This window comes from Pristiophorus japonicus, chromosome 5, assembly GCF_044704955.1.
Source record: "Pristiophorus japonicus isolate sPriJap1 chromosome 5, sPriJap1.hap1, whole genome shotgun sequence".
Lineage (NCBI taxonomy): Eukaryota > Metazoa > Chordata > Chondrichthyes > Pristiophoridae > Pristiophorus > Pristiophorus japonicus.
In genome coordinates, this window is record NC_091981.1 from 169545099 (window position 1) to 169562295 (window position 17197).

Genomic DNA, 17197 nt, shown 5'->3' on the forward strand with positions numbered 1-17197 from the left:
AGTGCAAGTACACAAGGACAGTCTAGTTCCAGCACGGCCGGATGAGATCCGGGTCGTCTGGTGGTGGCGCAGCTCCCCATGCTAGTGGGTCTGTGGGTGAGGTGAGCTCATTTTGCTCGAGTTGGCGGAGCTCAGGGCTCTTGCCGTTACTCCTAGTGTCGGGCAGGCCCAAAGACAACTGATGTGTCTGTGACCTCCCTGTCCTTTTCGTTTGCACACTGTCACTGCTGCTCCCTGGGAAACGGTCTGAGCGAGTGAGCGTTTCGTCTAAGCGGCGGTGGGGCTACTTTGTCTGTGTAGCAGTTCGCATGGGACTGCTGACTTACTTTCCTTGAAGGCACCATTGTGAGCACTCTCTAGTTTGGCATCCTGCTGGTCCAGGTCCCGTTCGGAGAAGATGTTGCGGGTGACCCTTCGCTCTTGGGCATAGCTGTGGTGGCGAGTGGGTTTGTGGGCTGCGCCTTTTGCACCCGGGTGGTGGGCGACGGTAGCCGACTACGAGCATAGGCACAGTTTACTGTTTCTGGCCTGTGGCGGTTCATGCCATCGGGTGCCTGCAATGTTAAACCGATCTGAGGCAGGGTATCGCTACCGGTGCCTCTGCTCTCCGGGGATCGTTTACTGTGCGGCTTGTCTACTTCTGTCAACTGTGGGGACACTTTAATGATACATACAGCGTTCTGGTCCCGGGGACACAGGCTACAGCATTGGATAGCCCGCTGGACCAGTATATGACCATTAGGTGTTCGCCCCTACATTAGCTGATTGCAATTTGCACCCGACATTGCTCAACAACATTTTGCTTGTTACAGCTGGACTTTCATAAAGTGTCCCCACAGCTGACCGAATGGCCTGCTCCTGCACCTATTTTCTACGTTTCTATGTTTCAGTTCCTATGGACTGGAGGGTAGCTAATGTAGCACCACTTTTTAAAAAAGGAGGGAGTGAGAAAATGGGTAATTATCGACCAGTTAACCTGACACCAGTAGTGGGGAAAATGTTGGAATCAATTATTAAAGATGAAATAGCAGCACATTTGGAAAGCAGTGACAGGATCGGTCCAAGTCAGCATGGATTTATGAAAGGGAAATCATGCTTGACAAATCTTTTAGAATTTTTTGAGGATGTAACTGGTAGAGTGGACAAGGGAGAACCAGTGGATGTGGTGTATGTGGACTTTCAAAAGGCTTTTGACAAGGTCCCACACAAGAGATCGGTGTGCAAAATTAAAGCACATGGCATTGGGTGTAAAGTACTGACGTGGATAGAGAACTGGTTGGCAGACAGGAAGCAGAGAGTCGGGATAAACAGGTCCTTTTCGGAATGGCAGGCAGTGACTAGTGGGGTGCAACGGGCTCAGTGCTGGGTCCCCAGCTATTTACAATATACATCAATGATTTAGATGAATTGAGTGTAATATCTCCAAGTTTGCAGATGACACTAAGCTGGGTGGCAGTGTGAGCTGTGAGGAGGACGCTAAGAGGCTGCAGGGTGACTTGGACAGGTTAGGTGAGTGGGCAAATGCATGGCAGATGCAGTATAATGTGGATAAATGTGAGGTTATCCACTTTGGTGGCAAAAACACGAAGGCAGACTATTATCTGAATGGCGGCAGATTAGTAAATGGGGAGGTGCAACGAGACCTGGGTGTCATGGTACATCAGTCATTGAAAGTTGGCATGCAGGTACAGCAGGCGGAGAAGAAGGCAAATGGTATGTTGGCCTTCATAGCGTGAGGATTTGAGTATAGGAGCAGGGAGGTCTTACTGCAGTTGTACAGGGCCTTGGTGAGGCCTCACGTGGAATATTGTGTTCAGTTTTGGTCTCCTAATCTGAGGAAGGACGTTTTTGCTATTGAGGGAGTACAGCGAAGGTTCACCAGACTGATTCCCAGGATGGCAGGACTGACAGATGAGGAGAGACTGGATCAACTGGGCCTGTATTCACTGGAGTTTAGAAGGATGAGAGGGGATCTCATAGAAACAGATAAAATTCTGATGGGATTGGACAGGTTAGATGCAGGAAGAATGTTCCTGATGTTGGGGAAGTCCAGAACGAGGGGACACAGTCTAATGATAAGGGGTAAGCCATTTAGGACTGAGATGAGGAGAAACTTCTTCACTCAGAGAGTTGTTAACCTATGGAATTCTCTACCGCAGAGAATTGTTGATGTCAGCTCATTGGATATATTCAAGAGGGAGTTAGATATGGCCCTTATGGCTAAAGGGATCGAGGGGTTATGGAGAGAAAGCAGGAAAGGGGTACTGAGGGAATGATCAGCCATGATCTTAGTGAATGGTGGTGCAGGCTCGAAGGGCCGAATGGCCTACTCCTGCACCTATTTTCTATGTTTTTATGTTTCTATGTTTCTATGTTGCTCTTAACAGATCTAAAATAGTCTGCCCCCTGGTTCGTTCCACAACGTATTATTCCAAGAAACCATTCCGCATGAACTCTTCCTCAAGCCTACCTTTGCCAATTTGATTTGTTCAATCAATATTAAGATTAAAATTGCCCATGATTAGTGCCATACCTTTGTTACAAGCCTCCATTTTTTCTTGATTTATACTCTGTCCTACAGTGTTGTTACTGTTTGGGGGCCTGTAGACCACTGCCACCAGTGACTTCTTTCCTTTATTACTTCTTATCTCCACCCGAACTGATTCTACATCTTGATTTTTCTGAACCAATATCATTTCTCACTATCCATATCATTTCTCATTTCTCACTGCTGCACTGATCTCATCCCTTGTTAACAGAGCTACTCCACCTCCTTTTCCTTTCTGCCTATCTTAAATGGCAACTACCCCTGAATATTCAGTTCCCAGCCTTGGTCACCTTGCAATCACGTCTCGATCATGGCAATCAGATCATACCCATTTATTTCTACTTGAGCCTTCAACTCATCTGTTTTGTTGGGAATGCTTTGTGCGTTCTGATATAGAGCTTTTAATTTTGTCTGATGTGTATACGCCCTGTCCCTTCCTGTCACACTCTGGTTATCATTACCCTTATCGGTACTCTGCACTTTTGCCTTCTCCTTTCCATTTGACTTTTTAAATTTCCGCTCACCGGATCCCTCCCCCTCCACTATTTAGTTTAAAGCCCTATCTACAGCCTTAATTATTTGATTCGCCAGGACACTGGTCCCAGCCTGGTTCAAATGAAGTCCGTCCCGACAGAATAACTCCCTTCTATCCCAGTACTGGTGTCAGTGCCCCATGAAGTGAAACCCATTCCTCCCACACCATTCTTTGAGCCACGCATTAATTTCTCTGATCCGATTTACCCTATGCAAATTTGCTTGTGACTCATTTAGTAATCCAGAGATTATTCCCTTTGTGGCGCTGCTTTTTAATTTAGTCCCTAGCTGCTCATAATCAGTCAGCAGAACCTCTTTGTTAGTCCTACCTAGGTCGTTGGTACTGGATCTTCCACTGCCCCTCTCCCCCCCACTCCAAGTTCCTCTACAGCCCAGAGGAGATGTCTTTAACCCTGGAAGGCAACACAGCCTTTGGGGCTCACAATCAGCTGCAGAGAACAATATCTATCCCCTAACTATACTGTCCCCTGCCACTACTACATTTCTTTTTACTCCCCCAACTTGAATGGCCCCCTGTACCACGGTGCTATGGTCAGTTTGCCCATCCTCCCTGCAGTCCCTGCTCTCGTCCACACAGGGAGTAAGAGCCTCGAATCTGTTAGACAAGAGCAAGGGCTGAGGCATCACTATGCCCTGGGTCCCCAGACCTGCCTCGCTCAGAGTCACACTCTCCTGTCCCTGACCACGGACCAAATTTGAATTAATTAATCTAAGGGGTGTGACTGCCTCCTGGAACACAGGTAACTCTCTCCCTCCTGATGTGTCTCAGTGTCCGCAGCTCGGACTCCAGCTCATTAACACGGAGCCAACGTTCCTCGAGCAACCAACACTGACCCAGATGTGGTCGCCGTGGACCTCATTGGTGTCCACCAGCTCCCACATGCTGATGATGATGCTACAGCAGTAATACATCTTCTCCCCTGCCATCTCGAATATATTATTTAATTAATTAAGTTTTGAAGTTACTAATTTTTAATCCCGGCTCTTAATTTAAACCAATGCCCAAGAAAAATACTGACCAACCAAGCACTTCCCTGCTTTCCTGTGATGTCACACTTTGATTTCTTTTTAATTATCCCACTCCCAAGTCGGTTGGTGCTGTTGGGCTGGCTGCTTTTATCCCTGTTGGTCTTGCGATGCTTGCAGCCTGCTGCTTTTATCCTCATTGGTCGGCTGGTCAATTGAAAGAAGTACAAGTAAATGAAAGTCTTGATTTATATGTAATATGTCAGTGCTATTGCTATGGATCAACTTCAATTCTGATGAAAGGTCATTGACCTTAAGCAATGGCCCTGAAATTGCAGTCAGTGGTGTACCTCCAGAGTACGTCTCCGACCCGCAAAACATTTCCGCACCTCCGTCCAAGCTGCGGAGAGTTCAGATCTCAAGCTTCCATGTGTACAGCGGCAGAAAGACCCACAGATCCCAGGGGCGCAGGTGGTTCGGAAGCCTTGGATCATGTGGGCCCGGTCCTCCAATGAGAAAGGAGGATTCCATTGCAGTCATTTAGCAACAGAATCCCCTACCGACACGCAATGGAATCCCCAAATAATTGAACAATTTAGTCAATTCGAAGAAATATAAATGTTCTAAATTTCAATATTATTCATAACTCCATTCGTTTCACCAAATACAATAAAAATTAAAGTTTCATTTATTTTAAGGTTTATAATAACCCTTACTCTGATGAAAGCAGACCCTATGCCTGCTTTTGCCAGTCCTTGACAAATCGCTAGTTCTGGATTTTTGTGCATGCACGAAAACCCAGAAATTGCGTGGCCTTTCAGAAGGATAGCCTCACCATTAAAGACACTGTAATTTCAAGGCCATTAACTCTGTTTCTATCTCCACAGATGCTGCTTGACCTGCTGAGCATTTCTAGCATTTTCTGTTTTTATTTCAGATTTCCAGCATCTGTTGTATTTTCCTTTTCCTTTGGAATGATGCTGGATTGGACTGTTTTGGAGTGCTGTTCATTGAAATTGAATAGTTTTCTGCTTTTTTTTGACTTTCAGCAGCCTAATCACATTCTAATTAATTATTAGTTAGCAGTAGCTGGTGGTGTCGTCTTATCTGTACAGCCAAGATTCATGAATAAAAAGTTCACAGTTGGTCTTGGTCTCTGACTACTCAAGTATTCAAGTGTGTGCAGTGAATATTTCTTTTAAAGCTTGTGCTATCTTCATTGAAATTAATTGTCTGTTCTTTTTGAAATCTCTAAATGGTCTCTAGGCAAGAGGGTAGGTTGGAAACCTTCTCCAAAGACATTGCCTTTCTAAGCTGTCTTAATAAAATGATTTGTCATAGCAACTTGGAGTAAATGTGTTTTGTAAGTTTAAAAAATAAATTATTTTTCTCCCATTCCTTCTGCGATCTCTGCTAAGCAGCTCAGCAGAGTTACTGAGATGAATACTCACTATGTGGTAATTTTGCAAATGACTTTTAGTCCCATTACTAATAACATTTTGAATGAAATCTAATTCTCATTTTGCAAAAGTCCCAAGTTTTGAATCTAGGTTTCAACTTCCAAAGTTGAAACTGTTGGAGGAACATAGGAGGCAGAAAATGGTCAGTGCAAGAATAATGCACTTTCATGAGGTATAGTGATAATATATAAAAGGTGGTTTTTAGAAGGAGCTACTCTAGGAAGCCATGTATTGCGCTGTGTTGTAGCACTTCCATTTTATTCCATCTCTGCTGAGATCCCAGAAATGAGACATGCTTCTTATTAACCCTCACATTGATGTGTACAATTCATCATCATCATCATAGGCAGTCCCTTGGAATCGAGGAAGATTTGCTTCCATTCTTAGAATGAGTCCTTAGGTGGCTGAACAGTCCAATATGAGAGCCACGGTCCCTGCCACATGTGGGACAGACAATCGTTGAGGGTAAGGGAGGGTGGGACAGGTTTGCCGCACGTTCTTTCCGCTGCCTGCGCTTGTTTTCTGAATGCACTCAGCGGTGAGACTCGAGGCGCTCAGTGCCCTCCCGGATGCACTTCCTCCACTTAGGGCGGTCTTTGGCCAGGGACTCCCAGGTGTCAGTGGGGATGTTGTACTTTATCATGCACGCCAACAGATGATTCAGAATATTGAGTTTATTGTGAGAGTTGTGAATTTATTTTTAAAAATAGATTTAACAATTCTGGCAGAGCGAAGCAGTGTGATTGTTCCCATTTGTTTTTGTAATCTTGGGAAGTTTAGAGAACTATCAGTGTATTACAACAATTCATAAATGATTAACTTGCATCATGCATTCCGTTTGGACATGTGACAATGTTCCCTTTAGCGCTCTGCAGCTCCTGCGCAGCCGGTGAGCCGGTTTTTAAAGAAGAAAACCGCCCATGTGTGGTATTTTGAATGCATCGTGCAGCCCCTTAAAGGGGCCGCGCACCCAAAACATTTTTAAAGGGAACATTGCATGGTGATTGCCATTATATGATTGTATAGCATATTATTTTATATGTTCCTCATCTTTTTTACAAGTATTTCAAGTCACAAAATGCAAGACTAAATAGCATAATTTGTTTATGGCTAGGTGAATGTATACAAACACTGTCATTCGGAAATGGTTTTATGATGGATGTCGCGTTAGCCCGATTGCCAGGCAGTGATGGTAAGTGCTGACAAATTGGAATTTTAGTAGATCTCCCATAGATTGCTGGTAGATCTCTGATGACATTACTTATGGTGAGTTGAGGATATATTTTAAAACAATATGGGTTTTATGTAAATAGTTTTTAGAAATGGCATTATGCCTTATTAAGATTTTAACTAAGCACAACAGGATTTTTAAGAGGAGAGGGCTAAGAAAAATGCAATTAAAAGGGGCTTAAAGCAAGAGCAAGTGGGAAAATAGAAGAGAATTAAGTGATTTAAGATGAGTGTGGGAAGGTGAGCAAAGTGGGACTGCTAAAAATTAGAGAGGAGTGGTGGAAAAAGTAGAACTGGATATTTAAACATAGAGATTGGGGGGCTGAAATTCAGGGACCCGGGAAGGACCGTTACCATGGGTTTTCAGTGGCCATTTGGCAGTATCAGTTGGCCGGTGCGTCGTGGCCGATTGTGCCCCCCCACGTATATTGGGGGGGGGTTTCAGCGGTGAGGACTGCCGCCAACTACTGCTCCAGTAAGGGGCTTGCGGCCATGGTGACATCATCAGGGTGTGCATCACTGCTATGTGGCCACGCCACCCATATTCAGGTATAAAAAGAGGGTGTTTTTGGACAGTGCCCCCCCTCCAGTATTTTGGGTTGGTACACTTTGCCGTTATACTCGACACCACTGGAGGAGGACAGTGGAAGATTTCCGCGATCAGCGGTATTTTTTCTACAAACTTTTGTTGTTGGTTTTGTGGATTTCTTTAACCTGCTGAGTGCTCTTTATCATTTTTGGAGTGTTTGCAGGACTTTTCGCTCTGTGATTAGTGGAGGCCTGTAGCCTCATTCTGTGCTCCAGAGGCCTGCGTGTCAGGGTGCAGCCTTCACACACAATGGGATCAGTGTTGGCAGGGGAACGTCTTGTACACCTTGTCAGACACAGGGCGGCACGCAGGAGAAGGCAGCGCCATCAGCAACGTGCAGAGAGGCAGCGGGCAAGGGAGGCAGTAGCCATGGCTGCCCAGCAGAGAGAAGGGTCTGCAGATGTGCGCAGACCTCCATGTAGGGAGGGTGGCCAGGATGGAGATGGCGTCAGGAGGAGGGTCAGATATGCTGAACTCCCCCATCACATATTGGGCCACAGCCTGCAGAGAAGGACCAGGTAGAAGGACATCATCCAGCTGCCATGGGAGGTGGCCAACACAGACCTGGGGGAAGGAGGCCTCAAAGGGTCTACAGACATCAGTTCTCCTTCCTGGAACTCAGTGATGAACAATGCTTGCGAAGGCTGAAATTTCGAACGAACCTACTGAGTATCAAAGCAGGGAAGTCTTGCTACAGTTATACAAGGTATTGGTGAGGCCACACCTGGAATACTGTGTGCAGTTTTGGTTTCCATATTTACGAAAGGATATACTTGCTTTGGAGGCAGTTCAGAGAAGGTTCACTAGGTTGATTCCGGAGATGAGGTGTTGGCTTATGAGGAAAGGTTGAGTAGGTTGAGCCTCTACTCATTGGAATTCAGAAGAATGCGAGGTGATCTTATCGAAACGTATAAGATTATGAGGGGGCTTGACAAGGTGGATACAGAGAGGATGTTTCCACTGATGGGGAAGACTAGAACTAGAGGGCATGATCTTAGAGTAAGGGACTGCCCTTTTAAAACTAAGATGAGAAATTTCTTCTCTCAGAAGGTTATAAATCTGTGGAATTCGTTGCCTCAGAGAACTGTGGAAGCTGGGACATTGAATAAATTTAAGACAGAAATAGACAATTTCTTAAACGATAAGAGGTTATGGGGAGCGGGCAGGGAAGTGGAGCTCAGTCCATGATCAGATCAGCCCTGATCTTATTGAATTGCGGAGCAGGCTCGAGGGGCCGTATGGCCTACTCCTGCTCCTATTTCTTATGTTTTTATGAGCCAGTTTGGCTGCAAAAGAAAGAATGGTTGGTGAGTACTACTGTGATGACGCATCAGAAATGAGTGCACCAGTGTTTGTCCCTGACATGCAGCTGTAAGTGTGAGATGAAAGGGAGCCTCCATTGCGAGAACAAACAAATATATGTATAGAGGCGTGAACAATGAAATGTTGCTTGAGTGACTAAACAGTGAGGATGGGAGACAAGAGAATGTTGAAGGAAAGGTTCGCAGATGCAAGGTCAGCAGTTGGTGGAAGAGGTACTCACTTTCATAAGACCGATGATATTGTCGAATTGTTTCCTGCACAGCATGGGAGTCCTCTCATGAATGGAGGTGCCCTAGACCTCCCCTGCTATCTCCCTCCATGCATTACTCAAGACCTCCCGAGTTGATCTCCCCACGTCGGGATACAGCAGTCTCGTCTGGCCTTCTACACCCTGCTTAAGGGTCTCCAGCTCGGCATTGATAAAGCGGCTTGCTCTCCTTGCTCCTCTAACACCAGCCATCCTGAACGTAAACTGCTTCCCTCCTCACGCCCTAGCTGCAAATCCTGCCCTGTAAGAAGACCAGGGAGCAGCTGGCTCATTAGATTCACATTACCAACATGCTGAATTGTTCCATGGTGATCCCGCTTCAATTAATACACCCACAATGCTGCTCGTTAGCGCAAGAACCCATTAAAAAAAAGTTTTTTGCTGAACATTGATTTTGGCACTGCCGAAAACATTTCGGCGGTGATGGCCCCAAAAAGTTGGGAGGTGCGCTAGCTTTGTTGCGGAAGTGAATTTCGGCCTCTGGGTATTTAAAAATTTGAGAGGTGAGAAAAAAGAAAATTGCTCATTTTAAAAACTAAAGGCAAAGCTGGAGGGGAAAAAAAGGGTACAATTTTTGGGGAAAAAAGTGCACGGGGACAGAGAGAGAGAGTAAAATGCGGTTTTAAAAATTGAAGAGCTGCTGTTGTGCGTATTGTTACTGTTCCTCAGACTGCAGCGAATAAAATCTTTTTTGGTCAATTACCTGTGGCTCTACCTTGACCATGCAGAATTGGGCCAGACTCTGTAGAGTGATGTGTGCTGCCCAAAAAGTTAGTTTGCAGGTGCAGCAGGTAATCAGGAAGGCGAATGGAATGTTGGCCTTCATTGCGAGAGGGATGGAGTACAAAAGCAGGGAGGTCCTGCTGCAACTATATAGGGTATTGGTGAGGCCGCACCTGGAGTACTGCGTGCAGTTTTGGTCACCTTACTTAAGGAAGGATATACTAGCTTTGGAGGGGGTACAGAGACGATTCACTCGGCTGATTCCGGAGATGAGGGGGTTACCTTATGATGATAGATTGAGTAGACTGGGTCGTTACTCGTTGGAGTTCAGAAGGATGAGGGGTGATCTTATAGAAATATTTAAAATAATGAAAGGGATAGACAAGATAGAGGCAGAGAGGTTGTTTCCACTGGTCGGGGAGACTAGAACTAGGGGGCACAGCCTCAAAATACTGGGGAGCCAATTTAAAACCGAGTTGAGAAGGAATTTCTTCTCCCAGAGGGTTGTGAATCTGTGGAATTCTCTGCCCAAGGAAGCAGTTGAGGCTAGCTCATTGAATGTATTCAAATCACAGATAGATAGATTTTTAACCAATAAGGGAATTAAGGGTTACGGGGAGAGGACGGGTAAGTGGAGCTGAGTCCACGGCCAGATCAGCCATGATCTTGTTGAATGGCGGAGCAGGCTCGAGAGGTTAGATGGCCTACTCCTGTTCCTAATTCTTATGTTCTTATGTTCTTATGTAATCACCTTCCCTGTCGTCTCTTGTGATTCTGCATTGCCACTAGGCCTCATTTGTCTTCTTCACATACAATGACACTTCAGTTCCAAAAGTGTATGAATGCTTATGATATATTATAAGTCATCTTTGCAGTTTGAGAAATGAAGTGACAGTTTACTGGTGACGATGACGGGAGGCCCAAGAGTGATGGGCAAGAGAATAGGCAGAGCCGAGTGGGAAATATCGAGCAGCAGACCTTGGCCCAACGATGGGTTGTCATGATGAAGTGGGGAAGGATGTGAGTGAGAATGAGGCGAGATATGTCGGAGACAACAGTTCTCAGTTGGACAGTAGTGGAGCAGCCAATTGATATGGGAGCAATACTCCTGCGAGTTTTGGGAGAGGCCAGGAAAAATACAGGGAAAAAATAAAAATTTAGAACAATTTTTATCTTCATCAATTGTAGGCTGGGTAAATGGAGAAATTCTTGCATAAAGGAAATAAAACAACATGTTGAGTGGGCCTGAGCGACTAACGCACTGCGCCACCTAAGTACATGAGACTTGTTTACAGCATGACAGACAAGTGGCGCCATTGTTAACGTGGGAATTTCCATTGTAAATGTTTACATAGCAATGTTGACATAAAAGTATTACTCAAATATTGCACAGGAAGAGTAATGTAGATGGGAAGTAAGGGTAGTTGGAAGACTTGCGATCATAAGTACAGTTTGGGGTATTACATAGGAACATAGGAATTAGGAACAGGAGTAGGCCATCTAGCCCCTCGAGCCTGCTCCGCCATTCAATAAGATCATGGCTGATCTGGTCGTGGACTCAGCTCCACTTACCTGCCCTCTCCCCATAACCCTTAATTCCCTTATTGCTTAAAAATCTATCTATCTTTGACTTGAATACATTCAATGAGCTAGCCTCAACTGCTTCCCTGGGCAGAGAATTCCACAGATTCACAACCCTCTGGGAGAAGAAATTCTTTCTCAACTCGGTTTTAAATTGGCTCCCCCTAGTTCTAGTCTCCCCCACCAATGGAAACAACCTCTCTGCCTCTATCTTGTCTATCCCTTTCATGATTTTAAATGTTTCTATAAGATCACCCCTCATCCTTCTGAACTCCAAGGAGTAAAGACCCAGTCTACTCAATCTATCATCATAAGGTAACCCCCTCATTTCTCGAATCAGCCTAGTGAATCGTCTCTGTACCCCTTCCAAAGCTAGTATATCCTTCCTTAAGTAAGGTGACCAAAACTGCACGCAGTACTCCAGGTGCGGCCTTACCAATACCTTATACAGTTGCAGCAACAACTCCCTGCTTTTGTACTCCATCCCTTTCGCAATGAAGGCTAACATTCCATTTGCCTTCCTGATTACCTGCTGCACCTGCAAACTAACCTTTTGGGATTCATGCACAAGGACCCCCAGGTCCCTCTGCACCACAGCATGTTGTAATTTCTCCCCATTCAAATAATATTCCCTTTTACTGTTTTTTTTTCCCAAGGTGGATGACCTCACACTTTCCGACATTGTATTCCATCTGCCAAACCTTAGCCCATTCGCTTAACCTATCCAAATCTCTCTGAGCCTCTCTGAGTCCTCTACACAACCCGCTTTCCCACTAATCTTAGTGTCATCTGCAAATATTGTTGCATTACACTCTGTCCCCTCTTCCAGGTCATCTATGTATATTGTAAACAGTTGTGGTCCCAGCACCGATCCCTGTGGCACACCACTAACCACTGATTTCCAACCGGAAAAGGACCCATTTATCCCGACTCTCTGCTTTCTGTTCGCCAGCCAATTCTCTATCCATGCAAATACATTTCCTCTGACTCCGCGTACCTTTATCTTCTGCAGTAACCTTTTGTGTGGCACCTTATCGAATGCCTTTTGGAAATCTAAATACACCACATCCATCGGTACACCTCTATCCACCATGCTCATTATATCCTCAAAGAATTCCAGTAAGTTAGTTAAACATGATTTCCCTTTCATGAATCCATGCTGCGTCTGCTTGATTGCACTATTCCTATCCAGATGTCCCGCTATTTCTTCCTTAATGATAGTTTCAAGCATTTTCCCCACTACAGATGTTAAACTAACCGGCCTATAGTTACCTGCCTTTTGCCTGACCCCTTTTTTAAACAGAGGCGTTACATTAGCTGCTCTCCAATCCGCTGGTACCTCCCCAGAGTCCAGAGAATTTTGGTAGATTATAACGAAAGCATCTGCTATAACTTCCGTCATCTCTTTTAATACCCTGGGATGCATTTCATCAGGACCAGGGGACTTGTCTACCTTCAATCCCATTAGTCTGTCCAGCACTACCTCCCTAGTGATAGTGATCATCTCAAGGACCTCCCTTCCCACATTCCTATGACCAGCAATTTTTGGCATGGTTTTTGTGTCTTCCACTGTGAAGACGGAAGCAAAATAATTGTTTAAGGTCTCAGCCATTTCCACATTTCCCATTATTAAATCCCCCTTTTCATCTTCTAAGGGACCAACATTTACTTTAGTCACTCTTTTCCGTTTTATATATCTGTAAAAGCTTTTACTATCTGTTTTTATGTTTTGCGCAAGTTTACCTTCGTAATCTATCTTCCCTTTCTTTATTGCTTTTTTAGTCATTCTTTGCTGTTGCTTAAAATCTTCCCAATCCTCTAGTTTCCCACTAACCTTGGCCACCTTATACGCATTGGTCTTTGATTTGATACTTTCCTTTATTTCCTTGGTTGTCCAAGGCTGGTTATCTCTTCTCTTGCCGCCCTTCTTTTTCACTGGAATATATTTTTGTTGCGCATTTTGAAAGAGCTTCTTAAAAGTCCTCCACTATTCCTCAATTGCGCCACCATTTAGACCTTGTTTCCAGTCTACTTTAGCCAACTCTGCCCTCATCCCACTGTAGTCCCCTTTGTTTAAGCATAGTACGCTCGTTTCTGACACAACTTCCTCATCCCCAATCTGTATTACAAAGTCAACCATATTGTGATCACTCATTCCGAGAGGATCTTTTACGAGGAGATCGTTTATTTTTCCTGTCTCATTGCACAGGACCAGATCCAAAATGGCTTGCTCCCTTGTAGGCTCTGTTACATACTGTTCTAAGAAACAATCCCGTATGTATTCTATGAATTCCTCCTCCAGGCTACCCCCTGCGATTTGATTTGACCAATCGATATGTCGGTTAAAATCCCCCATAACTACTGCCGTTCCTTTTTCACATGCCTCCATTATTCCCTTGATTATTGCCCGCCCCAACATGAAGTTATTATTTGGTGGCCTATAAACTACGCCGACCAGTGACTTTTTCCCCTTACTATCTCTAATCTCCACCCACAATGATTCAACATTTTGTTCATTGGAGCCAATATCATCCCTCACAACTGCCCTGATATAATCCCTTATTAACAGAGCTACCCCACCTCCCTTCCTGCCTATCTTTCGGAATCGTCAGATACCCCTGTATGTTTAATTCCCAGTCCTGGCCACCTTGCAACCATGTCTCTGTAATGGCCACCAAATCATACCCATTTGTAATGATTTGTGCCGTCAACTCATTTACTTTATTTCTAATTACATTCCTCTTGTCTGTTGGTTTTAGTTACTTGTGGCCTGGTAGCCACATTGCTATCCAAGAATAGGAGGACATCAAGCCCTTACTGAATAGCAGTCAGCTTGATTTGACTTGTCATTTTGTAATGGACATATTTTAAGTAGGCATATAAATTTTTTTAAATATGTAATTCCTCTCTCCACTCCTAAAGAAGGAGAATTTGTGTTTGTATATGTAAAAACATAGATGGCATTGGCTTTCTACTTAAAGTAGTACTATAACTAACAGATGAAGAGGTCAGTTAAAACTTTGTTAAAATGAATTATGCTAAATGGCTTTCTTTTGTAATATAACATTAAAGCCATAAAAAGATTATACTGCATTTTGTCATACACTGTGTAATTCTGTTCATTTCACTGTTAAATTGTCTGATTCTAGCTGTGATTCTGGCTTGTGGTGGAGATGATAGCAAAATTTATTTATTTGTCCGAGAAGATAAACAAGTAAGTTGATGTAACTTAACAAATTTGTGTGTTTATGGATGGAGTTCACTTAATAGTAAATGTCATTGCTTTGTACTGATCATGTATTGTACATTTGAATATGTTGGGATAATTGATTAATGGTATAGTGAAAACTAAGTTTGTTGCAGTTTCAGAAAATTCAGTCACTTATGGGCCATGAAGATTGGATTCGAGGAGTTGAATGGGCTGCATCTGGTAAGCAATTTTAGTGGTTGACCAACATAGTAATATGTCTTAAAGTTGCCATTTGCACAAGTTATGATTCAAACTAACTGTACGCAGTCTGCTCTTAATTTGCTTATTTCAAATTGTCCATTAATGTGATTTATTTTTGAGCTAAAAACGTCTTTTGAGTTGTTTTATTTAAAATGCTTGAATTCATGTACTTTTGGATTAACATCTCTTTATTTTCTTTAGAGTTTTTTCAAATGCACTATTTTTGTTTTGTACTCTTAATAGATGGAAACCTTTTATTAGCAAGCTGTTCACAAGACTGCTTGATACGCATATGGAAAATATTTACCAGGACAGAATCTACTTCTAAGGATTGTGATGAAGGCATTATTAAATTGAAGGAAGACATATTTCATGTTCAGAGTGATAGTAAGTATTAATAGTTGGTGCATATTTCAAAATAATGTTTATTTTTCCAAAAAAGGTTAGGTAGGTAGAATACTGCATGTAATAAGTTCTGAAGTTTCATAACCTTACCTGTACTTAAAAGAAGCTATGCTGCTTCAATATATTTTAATTTTAATTTTTTACAAAAATAAAATTCTGTATCTCATGGCCGCCTTCCCAATGTCTCCAAAACCTAATGGGAATGAAGTGGCAAAAGTTAGAGGTAGATGGACATTTTTTTGTCCTGAGATTAAGGGCCCAAGTTTCCACATGATTTGCGCCTGATTTTTAGGAGCAACTGGTGGAGAACGGACTATCTTAGAAATCGCAATTCTCCACATTTTATTTTCTGCAGTTCTAGTCAGGTAGAACAGTTCTACTTTGGAACAGAATTTTTTCTTCAAAAGGGGGCGTGTCCGGCCACTGACACCTGATTTGAAAGTTGCCACAGTGAAAACGTACTCCAAACTAACTTAGAATGGAGCAAGTGAAGATTTTTGTAGAACTGAAAAAACCTGTTCTACACATTAAAAAATCAGGCGCAGGTTACAAATTAGGCGTCCAGAACGAGGGGGGGTGGAAGGGAACTCATTAAATTCTACAATAAATCCTTATTTATACATCTACAAATATTATACAAATAAATCCAACCTGAATAAATATTTATAAGCAAAGAAAAGATTAAATAAACCATCTTCCTACCTGTGTGAAAGTGCTTCAGGCACGGAGAATGCTGCAGTCAGCCTGAGGCGCCCGTTCTTCCCGCTGGTGGTGGGGGGAGGCGGCGCCCGTTCTGCCCACGGGGGAGGGGAGAGGAGAGGAGGCGCCCGTTCTTTCCCGCGGGGGGGGGGGGGGTGGGAGGCGCCCGTTCTGCCCGCGGGGGGGGGGGGGAGAGGGGAGAGGGGAGAGGAGGCGCCCGTTCTTTCCCGCGGATGGGAGGGAGGGGAAGGAGACAGCGGTTTGCTGCCGCGGAGGGGAGGGAGACAGCGGTTTGCCGCCGCGGAGGGGAGGGAGGGGAAGGAGACAGCGGTTTGCTGCCGCGGAGGGGAAGGAGACAGCGGTTTGCCGCCGCGGAGGGGAGGGAGGGGATGGAGACAGCGGTTTGTTGCCGCGGAGGGGAGGGAGGGGAAGGAGACAGCGGTTTGCCGCCGCGGAGGGGAGGGAGGGGAAGGAAACAGTGGTTTGTTGCCGCAGAGGGGAGGGGAAGGAGACAGCGGTTTGCCGCCGCGGAGGGGAGGGAGGGGAAGGAGACAGCGGTTTGTTGCCGCGGAGGGGAGGGAGGGGAAGGAGACAGCGGTTTGTTGCCGTGGAGGGTGGGGAGGGGAAGGAGACAGTGAGAAGGCTGCAAGTGCTGATGTGCTGATGGCAATGTGCTTTTATTAAAAAAATGTTCAAAAATTAAACAGCTACAAAGAACGACAAAAATGGCCGAGTGCCAATGTTTTTTTCACACTGAGCATGCGCGAACGCTCCAACGCGCACGTGAAGCGTTGCCGGCAGGAAAAAAACTAATTTAAATAGTACCCGCCCCCTCCCACTTACAAAATCGGCGCGAGTGTAGGCTCCGCCCCCCTGGGCGCCGCGCCAACCAGACAAGGAGCTGCAAAGCGCTCGAGAATAGCGCGTTTTTTTTCTGGCGCCGTTTTAGGCGCGAAAAACGGGCGCCCAGCTCGGGGGGGCGCCCATTTCCTATCCTGTGGAAACTTGGGCCCTAAGTACTTTTAATTTTGTTTCAAATGAAGATTTTCAGCAGTTGTTACTTTTTCTTTTTAAACCAAAAAAGAAAAAGAATTAGTAATTGGAGCTGTAACAGTCTTGAGGCTTTATTTCACGGGTTGGTTGTCAGTACTGTCAGTCTAGATGACAGTAATTTTTTTTTTAAAGATTTGTTACCCGGTGTGGATTAAATTTATAATAATTCCTTCATTTGAGCCCTAGGTGTTACACTGATTTTGATCTGATGATTATTTGGTTTTCTTTCAGTAACATACTTGGCTGTTTCCGTATTACACTACAAAATACAATTCAGACTGATTGTAAATTATACTTGGACTGAACCTCGTTCTTCAAGTGCATTAGACCCACATGAAAATAAACA

The 17197-nt window shown here is 44.4% G+C and overlaps 1 protein-coding gene across 3 annotated transcripts in view; it reads left to right on the forward strand.

The window, feature by feature from the left end:
• elp2 (elongator acetyltransferase complex subunit 2) overlaps positions 1 to 17197 on the forward strand; it is a 197779-nt gene that overhangs the window by 46891 nt on the left and 133691 nt on the right. For all 3 annotated transcript variants that reach the window (XM_070881084.1, XM_070881085.1, XM_070881086.1), the window contains 4 exons: positions 6644 to 6721; positions 14393 to 14457; positions 14607 to 14673; positions 14938 to 15081. In XM_070881084.1, coding sequence (XP_070737185.1) covers positions 6644 to 6721; positions 14393 to 14457; positions 14607 to 14673; positions 14938 to 15081 — 354 coding nt within the window. The remainder of the gene's footprint in view (positions 1 to 6643; positions 6722 to 14392; positions 14458 to 14606; positions 14674 to 14937; positions 15082 to 17197) is intronic.